This window comes from Podarcis bocagei (genome assembly GCF_964188305.1).
Source record: "Podarcis bocagei genome assembly, chromosome: 1".
NCBI lineage: Eukaryota > Metazoa > Chordata > Lepidosauria > Squamata > Lacertidae > Podarcis > Podarcis bocagei.
The window spans coordinates 71263914-71287486 of NC_138125.1; the positions used below are offsets into that span (position 1 = coordinate 71263914).

Consider the following 23573-nt stretch of genomic DNA (forward strand, 5'->3'; position numbering starts at 1 on the left):
AGCATAAGTGTCTGTGGCAGTAGTGTTAGCTATATGATGAACTTTGAAAATTTAACTTGATAGTTTTCAAAGCAGTTGCTTTCTCTGAGTGAGTTCGCACTTAACCAATATGCCATACATTTTTGTGGCACACAGGCTTAGAGTACACATGGCATCTGACAGTCTGTGTGACATTTCGTAGTGCTGCATCACCCATCTGCTTTTGCTCTATCAAAGGTTTCAGGATGTTATCACCACAACAACTAGAATATTACACTTGATATGTCTGAAGGCCACCCCAGACCATGTTTATTACAGTGGTGCCCCGCAAGACGAATGCCTCGCAAGACGGAAAACTCGCTAGACGAAAGAGTTTTCCGTTTTAGAGGTGCTTCGCAAAACAAATATCCTATGGGCTTGCTTCACAAGACGACAATGTCTTGCGAGTTCCTGCTGGTTTTTTTTCCTCCCCCCCCCCTTTTTCTAATCCGCTTATCAGCTGATCCGATCAGCAGATAAGCCGCTAAAAGCCGCTAATCCGTCAATGGGCTTGCTTCGCAAGACGAAAAAACCGCTAGACGAAGAGAATCACAGAACGGATTCTTTTCCTCTTGCGAGGCACCACTGTACAGGATATCAACCTATCAGTGACCTATTAGATATGAATTGCCAAGCAACATTCTGCAACTTGAAGGCTTGATTATTCTGAAAAACAGTTACAAAGAATGCAAATAAAAAGAACATCCAGAATGGGCAAATACAAACACTGATGAAGTGCTGTATCTATCAGGACTCCTCCTTTTTCTAAAAGTGCTTTACTTTTTATACAGTGGTACCTCGGCTTACAGACGCTTCAGGTTACAAACTCCGCTAACCCAGAAATAGTACCTCAGGTTAAGAACTTTGCTTCAGGATGAGAACAGAAATTGTGGCGTGGTGGCAGCAGGAGGCCCCATTATTTAAAGTGGTGCTTCAGGTTAAGAACAGTTTCAGGTTAAGAATGGACCTCCAGAACGAATTAAGTTCTTAACCTGAGGTACCACTGTATAGTGGTGGAAGCTACAAACAACTGAGGCTGTATGTTTATACACATAGCCTTTGAAACACGCATGGGCGATCCCCCACCCCCATGATCCTTTGAACATAGCAACTGGCAGTTGTACACACTTTTTCACAATACCATCTTCTAGAGTCAATGTTGTCTGTTTGCACAGGTGGACATGTTCTCAAACTAATATGCAAGGGTATTTTCTCATCCCCTCAATTAGTGTTTCCACACTAATTGCATCAAAAGCTGTAGAGAGATCCAATGGAACTAATGGGTGCACTTCTCATGTTCAGTTCAACCACCAAGGCAATTAAAACAATTTCTGTTCCATAACCAGGCCTAAAACCAGATTAAAATGGCTCTAGGATCTTGAAGCTGAGCTGTCACCCCATACTTTGACCCATAAACATATACCGTATTGGCCTGAATATAAGCCGCACTTCCCCCCACCCCCCAAATTCCAACTGTGAAAAGTTAAAGTGTGGCTTATATTTGCGAGCTTACAAAAATATTCCAGTATGCAGCCAGGAGCACGGGGCAAACAGTGCCAGGAGCGTGGCAAAGTGGTGCCCGCCCCACGCATAGTCCCCCGTCCTCTCCCCCAAGGCCAGAAAAGGAGAGAGCGAGGAAGGGGAAAGGCTGCCGGCAACATAACATGGCTCCCCCCGCCCATTTACACAGCTAGGAGTGCAGGCCAAACAACACCAGGAGCGCGGTGAAGTGGTGCCCGCCCTGCACGTAGTCCCCCATTCTCTCCCCCAAGGCCAGGACAGGAGAAAGTGAGGAAGGGAGCAGCTTATATTCGGGTATTGTCTTTTTCTCTCCCCCCCCCCAACTTTTAAATGTGTGGCTTATATTCAGGTGCGGCTTATAATCGGGCCAATATGGTAAGCTATATGCTAATATATTAGTATAGTAATTGCTGGATCACTGGAACATTTCATTCAGTTAACAAATACATATCCATATGCTGTTATACTGTCAGACTTACAGAGTACAGTAATCTTGGACTCTTTTTAGCCATAAAAATGTATAGCAGAGGAAGCAGCTGTCAAAACTTCCCTTCATTGTCCTGCATTCTGCTTAGCTTTTCCGTAACTCAACATGCCACCTGGTTGTTCCAGCTCAGTCTTCCACTATCCTCTTACTACTTTGCTGGGAATGTATATAAGATATGATGGTGATGGTATTGTGATCTAATTAGAAATAGGGGATACTTTCTGTGGAGGAAGATAACTGGTTAGAATGCATATCCTAAGCAGAGAAATTATTCGTGTTCTATCAGCCAGTTTTGTGAGACTTGGTTGTAAGTCACTTTCTATTGCCTTGGGAAAGGTAAAGCTACTAACAAATTTAATAAATAAAGTACCATTTTTATTTTTTAAAAAAGAGCTGTGGGGATAAATGGGTATGAAAGGTGGGGACACAGAGAAGCTATGAAAAAACTAGTGAATGAACCCTGAAAGCAATTGTATTTGTATGCTGCTTCTGTATCCATCCATGACTCAAAGGGATTTGTGAATGTAAACAGGCCTAAATAGTACCTTGCAGCATTTGTCCTGGACCTGTTACAACTTTTCATATTTTTAACTTTCTTGCATTATTATCTTTAAACTGAAGTTGTGTGTTGTTGTTTTTTTTATTATTATTACTACTACTACTACTACTATTATTATTATTATTATTATTATTATTATTATTATTATTTATACCCCACCCATCTGGCTGGGTTTCCCACTCTTGGTGGCTCCCAACAGAATATTAAAAACACGATAAAACATCCAACATAAAAAACTTCCCTAAACAGGGCTGCCTTCAGATGTCTTCTAAAAGTCAGTTGTTTATTTCCTTGACATCTGAGGGGAGGGTGTTCCACAGGGCGGGCGCCACTGCCAAGAAGGTCCTCTGCCTGGTTCCCTGCAACCTCACTTCTCGCAGTGAGGGAACCGCCAGAAGATCCTTGGAGCTGGACTTCAGTGTCCGGGCTGAACGATGGGGGTGGAGACGCGCCTTCAGGTTAATAACTTTAAGATGTTCTTTCAGAGTAACCTGATGGCCAAATACTTTTATAGTATTTGCCCTGTTTCTTCCAAAAACTTTATATATGTAACTTTACACCAGGCAAAAAGCTATGAGATAGAAAATAATTCCTGCCAACCTAGCAGTTCAAAAACATACCAGTGCAAGTAGATAAATAGGTACCACTGCGGTGGGAAAGTAAACAGCGTTTCCATGCGCTCTGGCACTCATCACAGTGTCCCGTTGCACCAGAAGCAGTTTAGTCATGCTGGCCACATGACCCAGAAAGGTGTCTCTGGACCAACGCCGGCTCCCTCGGCCTGAAGCAAGATGAAAGCCACACCCCAGAATACTCAGAATGCCCACCTCCTTTCTATGTTTACTGTTCTATGCTCACATAAAGTCTGTTTTGCCAATATATAGGTACTGACAGTTCCTGATTTTTAACATTTATCTCCTTTTCATTTAGAGTATCAGGGTTCATACATGTTTGGCCTTTGCTGAGTCCTGGGCAGTGCTGAGTTTCTGGTTTGAACTGAGTATTGTTATTAATGCTGAATTCAGTAAATCTAGAGAGTAATTAAATTCTTTGTATTATATTAAGCACCCAAAATAAACAATGAACTAATATCATTTGAGTTTGTTTCTACTTCCTAAAATTACTGTCAGTTTACTAGGCAGATGTACCAGTTTTCTTGGAATAATATCTCAAAATGTCCCTTCCACTTTAAACTGTCTCTTAATCAAGCCTGTTTCCCATTCCTATTAAGATGTTGCATTATAAAACTTTTACAACCTCTGTACTGGGCTGTGCCAACCACCATAATCTTTCAGAAAAGCTTTCTCAAAGTTGTTGACCCATTTTTGTGGATTAGTCTCACTAGGTTACAGATTATTTCTTTTGTTAAGCTTTTAATTATAACCTATTCTAAGATCCCGGAACCTGTTGCATCATATTGGTTAGAGAATTTATTGATCTTGGTAAATACCCTAATCCAGTGTCTATAATTGCTCATTTTATTTAAGCATCTTACAGTCACTGTTTTTAGACTTCTGAAACATTGTACCATGGAATAATATTGTAATAGTTTGAACAATGAACTATGCACTTTTGTGTGCATGCGTGTCTCTTAAATCATTTTCTTAAAAAGAACAACAGGAAGCAGGCTGATTGATTGCATTTTTTAAAAGTAGGAAGTCAGATATTTTAGTGCAAATTACATATCATTTCAAATACTTGAAAACAGTGAAGGTCAGTCAGGAAACCTCTGTTCAAAAATTTCCAGCATATGGATAATGTTCAACAGGATGTATGCTTGACTATGGAATCTTAATCTGTAATAATCAACATGAGAAAGATTGTTGATATGTTTTTGTGTTGTCTAGTCTGTTTGTGCCCTGGCTAGTCAGTGTCACGGATGTACCTTGAAGTTCAAGGTTACCAACAAATATAGTTCTGCCTTCCAGCATGAGGAAGCAACACTGATCTGTCTTCAGAAGTTGCTGTTGCAATACGTTATCATTCAGGAGCTGAAAAGGACCTTTTGCTTGTTTATTTCATTGACTTGTTTAAGGAAGGAAGAGAAGTAAACAGTTATTACATTTAGCTCTTAGGACTTACAATAGCAGATGTAGGCTCCTTTAAAAATGCAGAATATTTGAATATATTCTGTAGCTCAGTTTACAGGACAATCCTATACATGTTTACTTGGAAGAAAGCCCCTTTGGATTTAGTAGGGCTTATACCCGGGTAGTATAAGTGAGTATAGGATTGCAGTCATCATGTGTTTTTTGTTTTGCAGACATCAAAAGGTTAGAAAACTGTTTTTATAAAGCCTACCTTTATATGCCCCTCAGGCATATGTAAACTGTTACTTTCAAAATATACACCTCTAAATAAAAATACACCCAATTATATTTATTTTATTTAATAAAATGTCTATACTCTTTAATTCCCAAAATATAAAGTTGTTTATAGTCATGATTTTAATTAAATCAGTTGTGGCTTAAATTTTTAAAAAAACGCATTTATAAGGGTTTTTAATAAAAAAAATCTGAAGCTTATCTGTTTTGTTTGTGTACTGCGGTGGAGAACATCTAATCCCATGTACTATCAAGTACTATATATGTAAGTGGTAGGAAGTGCCTTGCACTGCCTATAAAGTCAAAGAAACCAGAAAATATTGTGATTTTTATATGGATAGAGTAATTTATGAGTTTTAGGGCTGCACGCAAACACACCAAGTGTGGGTATGCTAATGTTTAATTAGGTTTGGTCTGCTGTCTTGATTCTGCATGATAACTAGCATCCAAATATAGACAAAGAGGGTTCCGTCTTGGCAACCATCATGCCAAATTGAGCAATGATATTTTCAAAGCCAGCTGAACTGTCACACCCAATTTGGCAAAGTCACATAAAACTGGCTGACAGTTTCTTCAGAGGTGTACAGATTAATGTAGTTTGGACATTTAACGCCAAATTGGACAAAGTCATTTCAAAGTTGTGTTTCAGTCCACCATTTTGGTTCAATGGCAGCGAATGTTCCAAAGTCAATGAAAACCGCCACCCCCACATCAGGAATCCTCATGCCAGGTTTGGTAATGATATCTTAAGAGGCATCCAGACCTATAGAGAACAAATGGACAGACAAACCACTTTCCAAAATAGTGGCTTTAGATAATCTGAACATAAGTAATTTTTAAAGACCATTGTAGCAGTGGTCAGAAGTGAAGAGTTAAATTACATGAACAACAACCCAGTCACAATCTGGCATCCAAAGTATGTGAAACTGATCCCAATTGTCTGAATATATAACCCTCTACTCAGGCTTTGTGATTTAAAAAACAAAATACAATTTATCTTACCCTTCAACTGTCCCATTTTATCTGGGTCAACCACAGATTTAAAAGCTCTGCTAGCAAGAAACCCCACGGTCTAACAGTTCTACTTTTAAAGCAGCAGCCAGTTTGGTATTGAGCAGAATACATGTAGGTGTTAGCTGCAGCTGAAGTGGGCATGATTTGTACGACTTGTTGACCAGAGTTGTATATACATGGATATATTTCATCTATAGGGATGCAAAAAGCTGTAATTTTTGGTAATTGTAGAAGTTCTGTCAAAAGCAAAGAAACTGTCAAAATTTGCATGATGCATTTATTTATGTAGAAAATAAAGGAAGTTATACTAGTGATCAGCACACTTTCAGTGTTTTAATACCGTACATGCTTTCTTTTTAAAAAATGTATAGTGTTGTAGGGATTGTTTGGCTTTCACATACTCTGTCGTCTTTGAACTCTGTAAAATGTTGGCTTCTAAATAGTAACATGTTCAGTGTGTGGTTTTTGTTTTTTTGCAATGTCACCAAGTGATGAAGGCAAAATTGATGAACTCCAGATCTTGTACAGCTGAAACCATATACTCAAGCCCTTCATTAGTTTAAATGAAAAACTTATGGAACATATTTACTTGCTTCCAAGAACAAATTCCTGCAGGTAGAAAAATGCTTACTCACCCCAACTGCAATTTTGAGTTACAGAGGAAGCTACTTGCAGAATGTAATATATCATGAGCCTGCCTTATGAGCTGTAAAACCTCTAGAAAGAAAATTAAGGAATGACTGAATCTGAAAGTTTGTGGTTGCCATTGATTCACTTATTTTACTCACATTTAGGGTAGGCTCCTCAGCACTTCTGCTACACCTCCACCTGGAGAACTGCAGCCTGTTTGAGAGCCAGAAGATTTAGCCATCTAGCTCTACTTGTAAAGAGCAAGAATTTGCCCCAGCTATGGCAGGTTTCGGGGGGGGGGGAGCCTACTCATTTGGAGGTGGTAGGCCACTAATTTCGGACCAGGATGTAATTAGGGCAAGGGCATGCACCCATCCACTCCGAGTTGTGGATAGGCTTTTTTCTAGGTGAGAGATTGGAGTAACCAGAGTGGGGGTGCAGAATGTGAGCTAACAGCCTTCCAAGTGAGAAGAGGAATGCTGGGGAGCTGTATCTGTATTGAGAGTACTGAATGCAGCTCACAAATGTATATCCAGTGTGATTGGTTGCTATTTGGTGATTTTGCTACTGTGTATTGCTTTGATTGCTGTATATCATGCCCACCTCTCTCTACCAGAACCATTTTTTTCTGCATAGCCTTTGGTTTCTCTGCTGACTTTTAATGGCATTTGCGCTCATTCTTCACTTCCTTTTCTGGTCTTCCCTTCCCTCAATAGTTTCTTCACTGTCTATTTTAGATCATATGTTTCTTGGTTGCAGGGACCTATCTATGCTGCCCATATAGCTCTTTTAAATTATCTGTGGCACTGATAAGTGTGACTGGTATAAACAGAATTATTATAATTATCTATTTATTTAAACATCACCAGAGTGCATTATAATAGAAATAAGATCTGTTGAAGCAGTGTATGTCTTCTAATTCAACCCTGTGCATAAGAATGATTTTAAAGGGAAAATGTTGATCTGGGTTAATAGTCTCTTGAGCAGCTAAAGCATTAGAAGTAAACCATTTCTTTCAAACCCTTTCATTTGTCATAATCTTTTGCCATGCATTGCTGTCACGTAATTAAAAAACCCCAAACTTTTCCCCACTGCTTGCTTTTGCATACTGCAAGAGAGAAAACAGGGGAAACAACAGGTCAGGGGCTATTTCCTGCATACCAGGGGAGGTGGTGGAGAATGACACCCAAAGTATGCAAGAAACTTGTGGGTTAAAAAAGCACATACTACTTCCCTCAAATCTCCAGAAATCCCATGTTGCCATCATGCTGACAGTCGGTATCAGCTCTAGTAGAGAATGTAGGCAGAGGCCCTCAGCCAGTGAGGACTGACAAGCTGACTGAAAAGTCAGCTGCTTCTGTTTAGCCTGCGGTCCCAAGAAGATAGAAGCTGCCCCATGTAAGGCATTTAGCTTTCCTCAAGCCCAGTTGTTTTAGGCTGTGTGAGTGACTGACTGCACAATTTACAGTTTCAATGATGGGGAGTGGGGGAATTCTCTTCATAGAATCATAAGATTGCAGAGTTGGAAAGGACCACAAAGGCCATCTAGTTCAACCCCCTGCAATGCAGGAGTCCTGCCCACAGCTGTCCCTGGGTCAGCTCAAACCACCAACCTTCTGGTTAACAGCTAAATGCACTGGGATATACACAGGGATGTGCACCAAAGAGCAGAATTTTTCTCTCCAAATTTAGACCCCTTAAAGTTGCAGGCACTGTAGGGGGAGGGTGGAATCTGCAGAAATTGTCTCCCAATAGCAGGAGTATCACATGGGTGAAATTCCTCTCCAGTGATGCTCCTGCCAGTGGGAATAAAGTCTGAATTCCAAGCCATAGCATTGTAGTACTTGTAAGCATTTTAATCTGTAATTGGATCCTTAAAAGGTCATTGACACTTAAGAGCTAAGCAGGTTATTGCAAGTAATTTTTCAAAAACTAATGTGACGTTAGTACGTTAGTACGTTAGTACGTTAGTTAGTTAGTTAGTTAGTTAGTTATTAAATTTGTATACCACCCCCCATCCGCAGATCTTAGGGCAGTTCACAATATATAAAACCACAAAATATATAGTAAAAATAAGAACAACAAACCAATAATCCCATATAAAATGCCTTCAGAATTCCATCGTTGAGGAAGTGTTTCCAAATATGATGACACCTAACAGCTACCACATGTTGCAAGTTATGCACTTCACTCTCACCGCAACTTGGAGTTTCTAAAAATAAAACAAATCTAGCACATAACGTAGTAGTACATTCTTTAATAGGGCAGGCCCAAAACATATTGCTGCCTGAGGCAAAGGACAATATGTGTTTGTTTCTTCCTCCCCACCCACCCTCCTGTACAGCAGCAGACTGGACTGACAATTGAAACTTACTTCAAGGCTAACAATTGAATAATGTCCTCCTTGTGCAGCTGGCTAGTTTAGAGGGTGTGTGACATGCATGTAGCACACATAGCTCCAATCTGCAGCAGAGGAGGATGGGTGGGGGGCAGGCTTAGGAGGAATGACTGAGCAAGGTGCCTAAAACAAGCTGCTGCTTGAGATCTTTGCCTCCCTTTTCCAAATAGTAGGGCTGGCCCCAGGGCATTAAAATGTTTAGACATTGTATTGGTATACTGTTTATGTCTGGAATAAGTTATTGTCTGTCTTTTTTTAGTAGCATTTGATTCATTAACTCAATTAATGCGAGAGTTGTTTAGATTTTACAGCCAGCTAATCTTTTACAGTCGCTTGCATAACCTGTGTTGGCTTCTGTTCAGACTTAAAACTTTCAGTTTATACTTTACAGATAACTTCTAGTAGACATTTTCTGTTCTTCCGCTGACAACAACAACCTAATGTATTCAGAGACCCGTTATGTAAAGGTTGATACATTAAGCTTGGTTGATAAGTTAACCACTTGCCTGGCTCCGGAAGCACAAATACTTGTACAAAATGCCATTTCAGGTCACTATTGAGCACTGTTAGGAAAATAGGATCAAATATCCTGAAAGACATCTAACACAAAATATTCCAACCATAGGGAAATAATCATAGAGGAGCGGACCAGCCTTAAAATAAAAGAAACAAACAAACAAAACTTGAGTGTCACGGAAAAGAGAAAATCCCCAAGACGTAGCACATTATATTCTTACCACAGATTTTCCTAAAGTGACTCCAAAAATGTTAATTACTTTATTTTAACTTTTATTTGGCAGTGCATTTCTATCTTCTAAAATTTGTTTGTGTTTTTTTTTGTAAAGGAATTCAAAATGTGCTGAGTCTGTTCTGCGCAGTTCTTACAGAAAATAAGGTCCTCTTTCATTCTGCAAGTTTCCAAAGACTGAGCGATGCCAGTAGAGCACTTGAATCTTTAATGTTTCCTCTCAAATATAGGTAAGCTCTTTTGTGCAGCTCGTGGCATTGAGGAACACCAAATCCATATTGGATTAGATATTAGACATTTTTACAGAAGATTATGTTACTGCATGCAACTCATTCAACTTATTTCCTTTTAATACATTTCAAAGCATTGAGATCTATTCTCATCTAAGAGTTAGCATCAGAACTGAAATTCAGAAATTCAAAATTAGAATCCTGATTGAAAAACGTATTTTCAAATATATTGTTCAAAAGAGGTTGGTAGCTATATCAGGTTATATTCATACGTTTTGTTACATGGAAAAGAGTAAAATGCATTATATTTTGCATTCAAAAGCCAGAATTAACAACAGTGTTTAAAGAATGTAATACTCAACATTTCTAAGATTTCGAACTCCAGAAATACAATCTTATATTAGATTCTCATGTAATCTGGTTTAAAGCCAATGTAGACCTTAGCACATTGGGGAAACTTGGTGTGCTGAAGATGCTTAAACATATTTCAACTTTCACTGGTTGTCTCTTTCTGCCTCCCAGTTCCAGGAAGGGTTGGTCTTATTTTAAATCTGTTATTTTAAATCTGTTCAGATCTATCTGAAGTGGACAGACACTATCGTGGTTAGTGTGTAGGTGTTACACTCATACTTTGTTTCCAAAGGGGTAGCTCTGTTAGTCTGCTGCAGCAAAAACAACAAGAGCCTCATTGCATTCTTGAAGGCTCACAAAATTTATTACAGCTTAAGCCTTCATGGACTACAGTCCACTTTATCAGATGCAATTTTATCAGATTTTAATATTTGCGCATAACAACATTCATAGCTGGGGTGCCCACAATATGCATTAGCAACATCATAGATTTGTGGCTGTGGGAACACCCAGGGTGATAACGAACTACTTATGAAGGCCATGAACCTCGTCTAGGTACAACTTATTACCATTAACAGATCTTCAGAATTCCTTCTGCTTAAATGAGCATAAATTATTTGCCTAGTTTGTATTGTTAATTTTCACATTAGTAGACTGTACATTATTGAAATAACTTTTATATTCCATAACTGTTTAAAATATATTTACATAGGGTTATCTGTAAAATACAGATTAACTAGTGAACTGACAGTCATTTTAAATGAATACTTGCTGTCTAAATATTGATAATCCAAAAATCAGATTTTTCTATCTGTGACTCATGGATAAATAATATTGTGTTGGGGTGGGAAGTAATTTCTAAATGGTTGAGTCAAGTGATTCTGTAGATAAATATGTGTTTGCTGCTATAGTGCAAATAGTGTGTGATTTTTAATTTTTTTTAAAAAAAGGTGTATATATGGGAAATGGTAAGTATAAGAAAGCTACTTCATGTAATATGTTATGTTCAACAAGTTGCTACAGTTTTTCCCTTCACTTTCCCCCCAGTTACCCGTACATTCCAATTCTCCCTGCACAGCTGCTTGAAGTTCTCAGCTCACCCACACCCTTTATTATTGGTGTGCATTCTGTCTTCCGTAATGAGATTCATGAACTTGTGAGTATATTCAACCAAGTTTATCCCTGCTTACGTTGCCATACAGAGAAATGATTGAGCATAAAATTCAGGTAGATCATCTTCATAATAAAAAGAACTGTAACAAGCAAGTGGATAAAGCAAATTAACGACATAAAATGGTTTTAAATGTATTGTTAGTCATCCCATAAACAAACATAAGTGTATGCAAATACAAAATAGAAGAAAACAAAAGATGGTTTACTATTTAAAATTTATCTATCATCCATTTTTTTAGATAATGCACATATTTATTTGTTGCAGTACACAACATCTTGGTAGATCCTTTCCCTCCTGTGAAATAGAGAAAAGGAGATATTTATTCTATGATAAATACTTAACATTTTTAATCTGCTGCCTGCTTTTTTAGAAACATGTCTGTCAATAATAATGTTTTAGTTGATCTAATCAATCCGTTGAGTACATGCTGCAGTTCTATTCAATATCAATACTTCAACTGTGCCCCTAGTAGTGCACTGTTTATCAGGATACAGGTTTCCATATTTTGCTTCTAATACATCATCAAAACTGTGGTTTGTTACAGGTGGTGTTCTCATTCACTCTAGGTACAGGTCCATGCAGGAGTGAGTTAGGCATGGGTTCAGGTTTCAGCAAAGCAATGTCAGCAAAGCAAGTTTCAGGTTCCAATGAGGCAAAGTTAAGCCAAGCCAAGTTCAGGTTCCAACGATGCATGTTCAGACAAAGCAAGTTAGCACCCTGGATAGCTCCATGTGCACCTCTGGCTGAAGCATCAGAGGAGGAAGCTCAAATTATGTTGCTTCAACAGCAAGCAAACCTACAGTGAGCCTTCAGTAGAGCCCTAGCTCTGTGACTAGCCCCCACCCCACCAGATGAGCAAAGCTTCTTCAGTTAAAAGGGCCTAGCCTGCTTTTACAGTCATCAACTTCATTGCAGCAGTTTTTTTGGGGGGGGATTTTTGGGTTGGGGTCATTTGAAAGCAGCCTAAAATTTCCTGGCAAAACAGGCTTCTCATACACCTGGGCTTTCATGGATGTGGGGATGTCTAGGTCTGTTTTCAGTGTAGTTCCCTCCCACCTGCTGATGCTCCTTGTGAATTCATGACCTCATCCCCTGAAATAGGGAGTCAGAACCAGAGGTCACAACACAGTTGTCAAGAGGCATCCCATGAGATTTTTCTGCTGTTTTTTAAAAAAATATTTCAATTGTGTTTCTATCCATTATGTGAAGTTTCATATAACATTTTCGTTCATTTGCCATTGTCTTTCAGTTAGATGTAATTATAGCAGATCTGGATGGTGGTACAATAAAAATTCCCGAATGTATTCATCTCTCCCAGCTCCCCGAACCACTACTCCACCAGACTCAAACTGCCCTCTCTCTAGTAAGTCTAATTTCCAATATTACCCTTTAATGCATCACTTTTGTTTTCTCAATTTGTTACCAAATAACATAAAGAGGCAAATATTTCATAGTAATATGCTAGACCAACATAGACCAAGCATAAATACAAAGCAAGAATCACCAGGAAATTGTAAAGGAAACATTTATTTGTTTTATACCCCTTGTTACATACATCTTCAACTCTGTCTGTCCTGTTTCCCCCTTCACAGACTTAAAAGACCAATAGTTGCTTTATTGTTGAGAGTTGCTTTATTGTTGAGTTATAATTATTTTCTTACTCGTCATTGCTTGATTTTTTTAGAGTCTTTTTGTCTGTTCAGTCTCATAGGAGGGGGGAAGTAAGGATCTAAATGGGATGCAAGCCTTTGCTGTCAGGCTTAATATGAAATATGTTTGTGGAAGGGTCTATATTAAGAAAAATAAACTTAGGAAAATGTTGCCAACAGAGTGCTTCCTTTGAATTTTTGTTCTTTAAAATTGTAGGTTTTACATCCAGATTTGGAAACAGCAGATTATGCATTTCCTCCTCCTCGAACAGCTCTGTCACATTCCAAAATGTTGGTAAGACCCAGTTATTTCTAGCTTTGTAATAAACAGAAAAAATAATGCTTTTCCTGAAATGAAGGTTTTCCTTTTACTGTATTCTTCATAAATACTTTATAATTATTACATTTTTTCATCATTTCATTTTAACATATATATTTTTTACAATTGCTATTAAATTGAAGGGCACTATCTGACAAGGCAGTGTATCCAACCAAGTTCTACTCAGAGTAGACACATTGAAATTAATTCCACACATTGAAATTAATTTCAGTGCGTCTACTCTACATAGGACTAGCATCCTATATCTTTATACTGGTTTATGAGGTTATACAGTACCTCATCAGTGTCCTCTGATGTAAGCCCGCATTGTACTTTTTATCGTTGAAATTTAGCACTAATGCAAATTCAGAATACCACTTACACACAATACTGCATTTTTAATGGAAAACTAATAAGAATCAAAGAATGATAGAGTCGGAAGGGACCCTGAGAGCCATCTAGTCCAACCCTTCAATGCAGGAATCTCAACATGCAGATTTGTGCTCTTCTTCTTCTTCCTGAGTAGATTACTGATGATGGATCCTTCTGGCAGCCAAACTGCTGCTCATACAGATAATCTGGACTTCCCACCTGGTTGGGCACCACTTACTTTCTTGATGTGCAAGGGATGAAGCGGGAGAATCAGAGAACAAGGCAGAGCTCAGGAGACTGATTGGAATCATCATGTTTCCTTATCCTTAAATGTCAGGTAGATTTAATACCTCAGGAGGTATGAGTAACAAAGCCCAGGCATTGTTGGTATTACTCTTTGTGATGCCATCCATTCTGGCAAGAAGCTGTCCAGAAGTAGCAATAGGTTAAATTCTGGTTTAGGCTAAGCTTGGAACATTTTTATTCCTAACTGAAAGGTAAATCTTTCACCTTTCAAGAGCTAATGAAAGATCTTTCTAAAATGTACTTTAGATGTTAAACAAAGATGTCACACTCTGACTGTTGTTTTTATTGGGCCATTGGAGTTCATATGAAAGGATTTTATGCTTTTACACTTTACCATACCAGTTGCGCCTCTTGGTATGTTCTGCCTAAAGACAGAGGAAGCATTTTTCTCTTAGTTTGTGTTTAATAGGAGATAGTTGCACTCGATTTGCTTGTCTTTTCACAGGATAAAGAAGTGCGGGGTGTCTTTCTTAGGTTATTTGCACAGCTTTTCCAAGGATATAGATCTTGTCTTCAGCTAATCAGGATTCATTCAGAACCTGTCATAAACTTTCACAAGGTAAAAGCAAAGCTAAGTTATCAGCTTCTAGATGATCATGCATTTTTGTTTTGTTTTTAAGAGGTTAAAAAAGTCTTAGAATTATTAGTGCAGCAGTTGTCTTGCATAGGTCAGTGATGTGGTTTGATACTCCACTGTAGATTAGTTTGCTGAATCCTGATATGTTTTTTCTGCATACTTTAGCCTACAGATAGCAGTTAAACTAAAAAATGAAATGGTGATCACTTTGTCTACCCCTTTGCTCTTGAAAGCAACAGTTGTACACTCATTAACCTCCAACACATTAACATGCACCATCCAGTTGATAACAATGTGCAACTAGCAGAGATTAGGAGTGAATAATGTGTATCATATTAAATGTTAATTCACAATTCAGTGAATAGTTTTGTAAAATAATCCAGATGGCTCCAGCAAGTGAGCCAAAATAAGGAAGAATAAACAAGCTAGCATTTCCTAGCCTATTTGACCATTGGGGGGATTTTTTTGACCGCAGCCGGACATTGAGCATGAAGCAAAACTCATGAAGCCAAGTTGTTTTTCCATCAGACTTTTTCCCTGACCTTCTATAGCACAAGTCTGCCCCACCCAGCATTCCATCTTCATTTGTCCTATTGCATGCTCCAATGCCCTAGAAGAAGGGGAAGGGGGCATCATATTAGGTGGCTCAAGAAAACCTTCAAATAGTACCATATCCCAATGGATCCAGTGAGAATCAAGATTGAAAATGCTCATGTTTTATCGTCACCTAATTTTGCTTTAGTACTAGTTAGTTGTTGTTTTTTACCCCACAGCTGTTAAATGCATTTAATATGTAACTTTTACATCTTACCTTGCATAATTTTGTTTGCTGAAAGAAAACAGAGTTCCGAATGCATTCCAAACATATTTGGAATGAGAATGTGTGTGTTGATGGAAAATTTTCTGTTTACAGTAACCTTGATGCTATGCAAGTTCACTGTTTGGTTTTATAAAAGGCGTTAGGCGCTCATTCTTTGCTTTTGTATCTTACTTTCTATTGCAACCATCTTTTTGTGTTTGCTTGTTTTGACTCTTAAGTACAATGATATGAAAAAATGTGTTTACATGGTTAACATTTACTTGTTTCCACAGGCAGCCTTCTTGGGCCAGAGAGGCTTGATTGAGAATGATTTTCTTACCAAAATCCTGAATGGAATGGCATTTGCTGGTTTTGTGTCAGAGAGAGGTCCTCCTTACAGATCCTGTGATCTCTTTGATGAGGTAGAAACATTTTAAAAGAAATATGAAAGTGAGAGAAAATATTCATACTTAAATTTCTGTAACAATTTTTTCTGTCATAAAAATAATGCTTTTGTCACATTATTTGTGTATCACATTTATACCCCACCTTTCCTCCAATGAAGAAAATGGCATACATGGTTCTCCCCTCCCCCTCCATTTTTATCCCCACGGCAATTCTGTCAGGTAGGCTGGGCAGTGACTAGCCCAAGGTTCATGGCTGAGTGTGGATTTGAACCCTAGTCTCCCAAGTTCCAGTGCTCTAACCACCAAACCACACTGGTTCCCCATTATGAAATATATCATTGTGAAAAATTCTGCAGTGAATTACCTCTAAAGCACTCCTTTTGTGTAGTCATTACATTTTTTCCTGCAAATAATTTCACTGGAAACAATTGGGATTTTTTCTGCTGAATGCATTTTTTTTTTTTTAAGAAAATGATTTTAAGTTCTTAAAAAAAGGTGTGGAAGCAATGGGAATATTCCCAGCCATAATGAATGCATGAGAACATATTGCAAGCTCTGTCGTAATAAATAAAAAGTGACTACTGCATGTTACAGACAGTTTAAAGGTAAAGTTACCCCTGTCCGTACGGGGCAGTCGTGTCTGACTCTAGGGTTGTGCGCTCATCTCACTTAAGAGGCCGGGAGCCAGCACTGTCCAAGGACACTTCCGGGTCACGTGGCCAGCGTGATGAAGCTGCTCTGGCGAGCCGGCACCAGTGCAGCACACGGAAACACCGTTTACCTTCCCGCTATAAAGCGGTACCTATTTATCTACTTGCACTTAGGGGTGCTTTCGAACTGCTAGGTGGGCAGCAGCTGGGACCGAAAGACGGGAGCTCACCCCGCCGTAGGGATTCGAACCGCCGACCATACGATCGGCAAGTCCTAGGCACTGAGGTTTTACCCACAGCGCCACCCGCGTCCCCTACAGACAGTTTAGAATCTTTAAAAATTGCAATGGCAATATTATAACATGGTTTTACATACTCCTACAAATCTTTCTGTATGACATTTATGGGAGTTTGTTAATGCAGAGAAGAAATGGGCTAATATTGCTTTTAAAATAAAACAGTTGGGTTTTCATAACTGGCATGACTAGTGCCATAAATTTTACAATTTATAAAAACGAATAATGAACTATTGGGGAATCATGTTTATTTATTTACAGTGTTTCAATGCTCCCTTGCAATCAGTTTGTTTTGTTGATTTGCTGTGTACACTTCTGAATGCTGAATATAATGCACACAAAAACTAACAGATTTTGACAAAACATTCCTGTAAAAATATAGCATGCATTTAAAACATGAACTGCATATTGAACCGACCCACACCCTGCAATCATCATATTAGGTCCGAAGGGTGGCAACACAAGAGTGGACCTTTTCTGTGGTGACTCCCTGCTTGTGGAATACTTTCCCCAGGAAGGTTCATATATTAAAGTGCCAAGCAAAAACATTCCTCTCCCCCTAGGCCTTCGGCTAACTAAACAATTTATGGCCTTTTAACCAAAAGGGGGGGAAATTTTCATTTTTTTTTGTTACTGTGTTATGTATTTTTGTGTTTTTATATTCTAAACAGCCCTGTGATCCTCGGGTGAAAGGCAGTATAGAAATTTAATGAATAATAATAATAATATTGCTTAGCATATTACATGTGCTATATAAATTGACAGTTGTCAATATTATTTTAAAGAACTATACTACCAGATTAGAAATGGTTCATCAAATATGATATCCTACTTCTGGAGTCTGTTTCTGCAAAAGTGAAGTTAGAGATGTTGCATGATGTGTGCAATATGATGGGACAAAATTGTCTTTTCATTAGAGGAGTGTGGGTTTCAAATTCATGACTGGGCAATAAACCAACATATATGAATCCTGGGAAATGCGGGTGCATGCAGAAGGTGTTTCAGTGGACAACAATAAAAAGTACCATATAATGTAGCATGCAAGTCCTTTCTTGGATTGAAGAGTGCCGTGTCAAACTCAAAGTCTGGTTCATGAATGTCCAAAATGGACGACTCAGACTGACCAAGCCTCTATTTGTGTAGACTAGTGGGGCTGAGCCAGTCTTCTGCCAGCTGCAGCTTCTGGTTTGGGGTCCTTAGCAGCAGGACTGTTTCTCAGAGTCTTCATTATACTAAACTTTATTTTGGATCCTGAAAAGAGTTACTTTACTCTCCAGAAAATAGTTAATTTTTTTCAACTAAAACATTTTCCCCCCTTTAAGTTGGTAGCATTTGAAGTAGAGAGAATTAAATCGGAGGAAAGCAATTCATCAAAAATGTTAAAGCATGTCAGAGAACTTGCAGACCAGCTGTTCAAAAATGTAAGTACAAAGCATTCACATATTATAATGTCACTGAATAATGTTTCACTTCAAATTATTGAAGCTGTGGAAATTTAAATAGGAATCATTGAAGCAGTGGAAATTTAAATAGAATTAGCCTTGAATGTATGTTGAAGCTATACATATAGTTACTTAGTTGTATAACTTAACTGCAATGATTGTTGCATTTGGAGACCCATTTACACTGAATCTAACTCAAGGTATCTTTTCTTAATATTAGTTGAAATATGCCACTTACTTTTAAGTTGTGTCAGATATGCAACAACCAAAACCATGCCCAGAAATGGGAGCCATATAGATAAAGTAAGATGAAAACTAGTCCCCTTACTTGTGTGTCTGTGGCTTCTGCTTTCTTGCTTGGAACAATAGTTTCTGCTTGACTTTACTAACCAGAGCCAATACTGTTTTTGAGCAACCCTAGGACTACTTCAATACTGAAAGTATGACAGCTATTGTTGTTCTGTGTGTCAACAGAGCAGATGTATTGTGATCTGTGGGATATCATTATTGTTACATTTATGTTTTTGGAGACTTTCCAGCCCAGGTGTGTGTATGTGGATGAGACAAAGGCTCATCATTATTTTTGTCAAGCTCTGGGTTCCCAACAATGGAAAATGGGAATAAACCTTCATTAACACCATCTTTTTTACCATACCCCTGAATTGCTGATAGCTAGAATTGTGCCATTTGTGATTAAAATCTGAGCAAGGGAGAAGACGTCTGGGCACGGCCTCAGAAAGGCCTTCACATGTCCCTATGAGTTTAATTATTGTGCTGTTTTGGGGAAAGTGTTGCTTTAGTGTGAGACTGAATGACTTCTTTACAGAATCACTTATGATGAGATTACTCATGTAAACAAAATTAAAACAGAAGCAGTGTGTTAAATTAAGGCCAAAATCAAATGATGGAAAAGGACAAGTGAGATGAGTGGCTGTATAAACAATATTGTAGAGATAGTGTGTGTCAAAGATTTGTTGCAAGCACACATGGAAAAGTGAAAAAGGAGGTGAGGTTAAAATCCCCTGTGAGACCTTTTCTGTGTAAATAAGCTTGAAATGAGGCTTATAAATTAAATAAACACTGTCTGAAATAACAGTTAAGTGTTATTTTATGCCCAGCTGATGTGATGTTCTGGGTTCAATGTATTGTGATTGTATTTTAGCACTAAAATTTTAAATCAACACTGTTATAAAAATAGTTTGTGTGAATTTATGTTATTGTTGTGAACCACATAAAAGTTGTAGGGAGTGAGAACAGAAATGTTTTGCTATAGCATAAAGACTATAGGACTACCCACAGTTCATATACTGCAGCATAAAAACACAATGTACATACTTTTACATTGTATAATTTTTGCTTTGTGAACTAGTATTAATCATTTTGGAAAATTGCATGTGCTGTATAGGATTGGATTGCACATCTATTCAGTTTCAGAATTATACAAGCTTAGCCTTGTCTTACAACTTTGTTTTTAAAGGTTGATCTTATAAAAATGAACATTGGAAAATTACAGTTACATGAATTTGTGATGGAGCATTAGTCATTTTTAAATTCTACACAAAGACAGTGCATAAAGTTTTATTACTTTCCAATAAGCTACAAACTTGGTGTTTTTGAAACACAAAAGAATACTTTGGGCTCAATCCAAAGTGAAGCACATTCAAATGGAGCACTTTTATTTATTTTATGTGTTATGCACATGCTTAAATCAAACATGCTTAAGTTTTTACTAGTGAAGGCTTGATACTCCTCTTAGGGTTACACAGTCACTTCCACCCTTTTGCTAAGTGAAATAATATGTCAAATAAGTCTTTTATTGGTTTAGATACCAAGATGATACTCTGTATTGTTATAAAATATTGATAGAAAGTACTGAATACCTTAATTCAAGTAGTATTTATTTTAATTCAGGAGAATCCAAATCCTCACATGGCATTCCAGAAAGTTCCACGACCTACGGAAGGATCTCACCTGCGAGTTCATGTACTTCCTTTCCCCAAGATTAATGAGAATCATGTCCAGGATCTAATCCAGGAAAGTTTGGTTAAGAACCAAAGTGCACCACCTGCTTCTCGTGTGGAAAGGAAATGTGTTGTTCCTGCTGGCCCACCTGTTGGTAAGAGAAGCCACCCTATGTTTAATTCTGCTGTAACAATTTCTCCTGACAGGATAAATGTGGATATTTTCATACGTTTTCCCACATTGATTCACAGTGATGTGGGTTTCACAGTTAAGAAGGGAGTGACACTTTAGCCATTGAAATAAACCACTGACTTGTTTAATGATAAGAATAAAGTTGTCATTAACAGTAGTCCTATCTTTAGGTATCTATGAGTTCTTATGGTTGTGGAATATATTTTGATGTGATGGGAAGTAGCAGTTTTAAGAAAATAGATAAGTGTACTCTTTGGTATCAAAATAAATATTTCTGTGTTCATATTAGTTTGTTGAATGGATCTGTGTCCTACCCTCCTCTGAGGTGCTTAGATCCTCCCACCCAACGTACAAGAGTTGACAGTTATTCTATTAAACCACAGAAGTATTCACTACATAGCCTATCGTGTGTGCAGGGTTCTGCATTGCTAATGCATTCCCCACTGCCATAATCGCTATACCAGTTAGCCAGCCATCTTTTCTATTTGGCCTTGCCATCATCAGTGCATTAACTAACTTGAGTCATTATTACATATTGGACTGTTTTCAGCAGTTGAGGACTGCCTTCTTGACAATTTGGGTAATACGGTGGTTGAAATAAGGGTGCCTACTTTGGCATGGGCCCTGAGCTATTCATTTGGGGCCATGTGTCATGCTGGATTTCTAACGGTAAGACACTGTTTTCTCTGCTAGGGGAATCCCCAGGGTGCCATTGTTTTTAAAAAGCCAATGGCATTTCTCATTATTTGCCCTGGCTTGGCCCACAACTCCCTTTTAATTATCCACTGCTGGAATCCCAGGTATCTTACTTCTGTAAAGGAGTATAACCCATAATTCACAAGGGTTTTGCAGGGGAAATTGATCATCAAAATGCCAGATTTCTGCTTGTTCTTGCTCCTGAATATTCCCTGCCAAATTCATATGGATTTTAAATTCTAACATGCTTGCACAGTTTTCCTCTTTGGGGAGAAAATGTCAGTCAAGTCTGCCCACGTATCAATATGATAGACATGACTGTGCATTAATAGGGTTGTGTTCTCCTGCGCATTTAATGAGGACAAATGTAGCAAAATAAAACAAAGATACCCTAGGAGTTATTCTAGGAATGTTTCTAATGCAATAGTTCTTTAGTGATGGTTTTTACAAGAAATTGTTTCACATATGTTTCTACTTCTTTCTTTGTTAGTTTCCATAGTAGAAAAGTCAAGTACGGTTTTCAACAGTGCACAAAGGCTGGAAGTTGTTAGAAACTGCATCTCTTTTATATTTGAAAATAAAATTTTGGAGACTGAAAAGGTAATAAAAAAATTCTCCTAAACTATTTGAGGAGTACTTCCAAGTTAAACTCATACATGTTAAGTGATTGACCTCTTTACTACTCCTGCCAGATTGTAGTCCTTTTTCATTTATTCATTGTCCTCTTCATCAAGTATCAGACTGAAAGTACTGAGGTACCAGTTAGGGTGGAGGCAGTGCATGTGAATATGTGGATTCCTTTTTACTCTAAATTAAAATTGGAATCTTACCTCACCCTCTTGTTTGCCCCTTCTCTGTTACATTTCTGTACATGGAACCCCTCCCCCGCAAATCTTCCCTGTTTTTCTTTACCTTATACATAGAGAGGTCACTCCTCCACCCACGTAATTTTTCTCCTTTTCCACCCAGTGAACAATTAGGTCCAAACAGTATTTCCTGTTTCTCTTCTCCCTGTTCCAGCCCTTCATACCCTCAAAGTCTGTCTCCAACTTCAGGTTGGTTGGTTCCCTTACTTCAAAGCTGGAGACAGACTTTGAAGGTATGAAGGGTTGGAACAGGGAGAAGAGAAACAGGAAATACTGTTGTGCAAATAGATTTTTGTTGTGGAAGCAGGCAGGCATCTTTGGATATTGCCCTTATTTTATTAATACAAATAAATCAATGTCCTAAAGAACTAAGGGCTGGATCAATTAACCCACTCTACTAGTGGAAGCTAGCACAAGGGCTCCTACTGGCACTATTTTCACTTGCCTTCCCCCTGCATACACACCCAAATCTACTCTAGAGGGTCAGGAGAAACTCTAGAAAGAGTGCATAAGGGAAAGAGACGGGAAATCATTCCATTGGACAAGCAGAAATGCTTCTGATGAAGAACCATCTCCCTAGCACAATGTTGAATTCCACCCTCAGTCATATGACCACTTATACAACATCTTTAAAGTCTGTGGAAAGAGCAGTGCTTTTCACACATTCATTAAAACCTACAAGACTGAGCACTGCCATGTCTCAGTATGTTGCATAGTCCTTAACTTTTGAGACCACAACCAAGAAGTTACTTCTCTAAGCCCCCACATTTCATTCAGTTTTATAACTTAGCATGAAAATGTTGTTTGGTTAAGAAATAGGAATATTGGTGGTACCTTGGTTCTAGAACGTAATCCATTCTGGAACTCCGTTCGACTTCCAAAACATTCGAAAACCAAGGTGCGGCTTCCGATTGGCTGCAGGAGCTTCCTTCACTCAAGCAGAAGCTGCATCAGACGTTCGGCTTCCGAAAAACATTCAAAAACTGGAACACTTACTTCCAGGTTTTGGTGTCCGGGAGCCGATTTGTTCATCAACTAAGCCATTTGAGAACCAAGGTTCAACTGTATATGAAAATCTGGGAGAGTTTAAACCTATCACTAGCTTAAATGTTGATCGTTTAGAGACTTTGTTGATTTGGTTTACTTTATTTACAAATAACCCAAGTATTAGTAAAGAACTCAATTAAACTAATGTTTTGTGGAATTGGAATACATTTTTCTCTATATAGACTCTGCCTGCTGCACTGAGAGCCCTAAAAGGAAAAGCAGCACGGCAGTGTTTGACGCAGGAACTAAGCCTACATGTTCAGCAAAATCGAGCTATACTGGATCATCAGCAGTTCGATTACATTGTACGGATGATGAACTGTACTTTGCAGGTACTTAAAATTGCTTTTAGCTTCAACTTGTAATTTACTGAATACAAATGTTCATGTGTGTGAGGTACTAGATTGCATTGTTTATTTTGCTGTATTTCCAATTAGCTGATTATAACTGCCATTTATAATTAGCATGGGTGATATTTTAGCATTCTTCCCTCTTCCTACAACACTTTGCTCCTGGGGGTCTGAGCATCACTCTTAACC

At 38.3% G+C, this 23573-nt stretch overlaps 1 protein-coding gene across 2 annotated transcripts in view; it reads left to right on the forward strand.

The window, feature by feature from the left end:
* Positions 1 to 23573, forward strand: part of SBF2 (SET binding factor 2) — a 224057-nt gene that overhangs the window by 120131 nt on the left and 80353 nt on the right. For both annotated transcript variants that reach the window (XM_081194537.1, XM_081194538.1), the window contains exons 7-16: positions 9797 to 9929; positions 11328 to 11436; positions 12704 to 12817; positions 13321 to 13398; positions 14546 to 14659; positions 15770 to 15898; positions 18152 to 18250; positions 20183 to 20387; positions 21612 to 21721; positions 23217 to 23366. In XM_081194537.1, the coding sequence (XP_081050663.1) occupies positions 9797 to 9929; positions 11328 to 11436; positions 12704 to 12817; positions 13321 to 13398; positions 14546 to 14659; positions 15770 to 15898; positions 18152 to 18250; positions 20183 to 20387; positions 21612 to 21721; positions 23217 to 23366 (1241 nt within the window). The remainder of the gene's footprint in view (positions 1 to 9796; positions 9930 to 11327; positions 11437 to 12703; positions 12818 to 13320; positions 13399 to 14545; positions 14660 to 15769; positions 15899 to 18151; positions 18251 to 20182; positions 20388 to 21611; positions 21722 to 23216; positions 23367 to 23573) is intronic.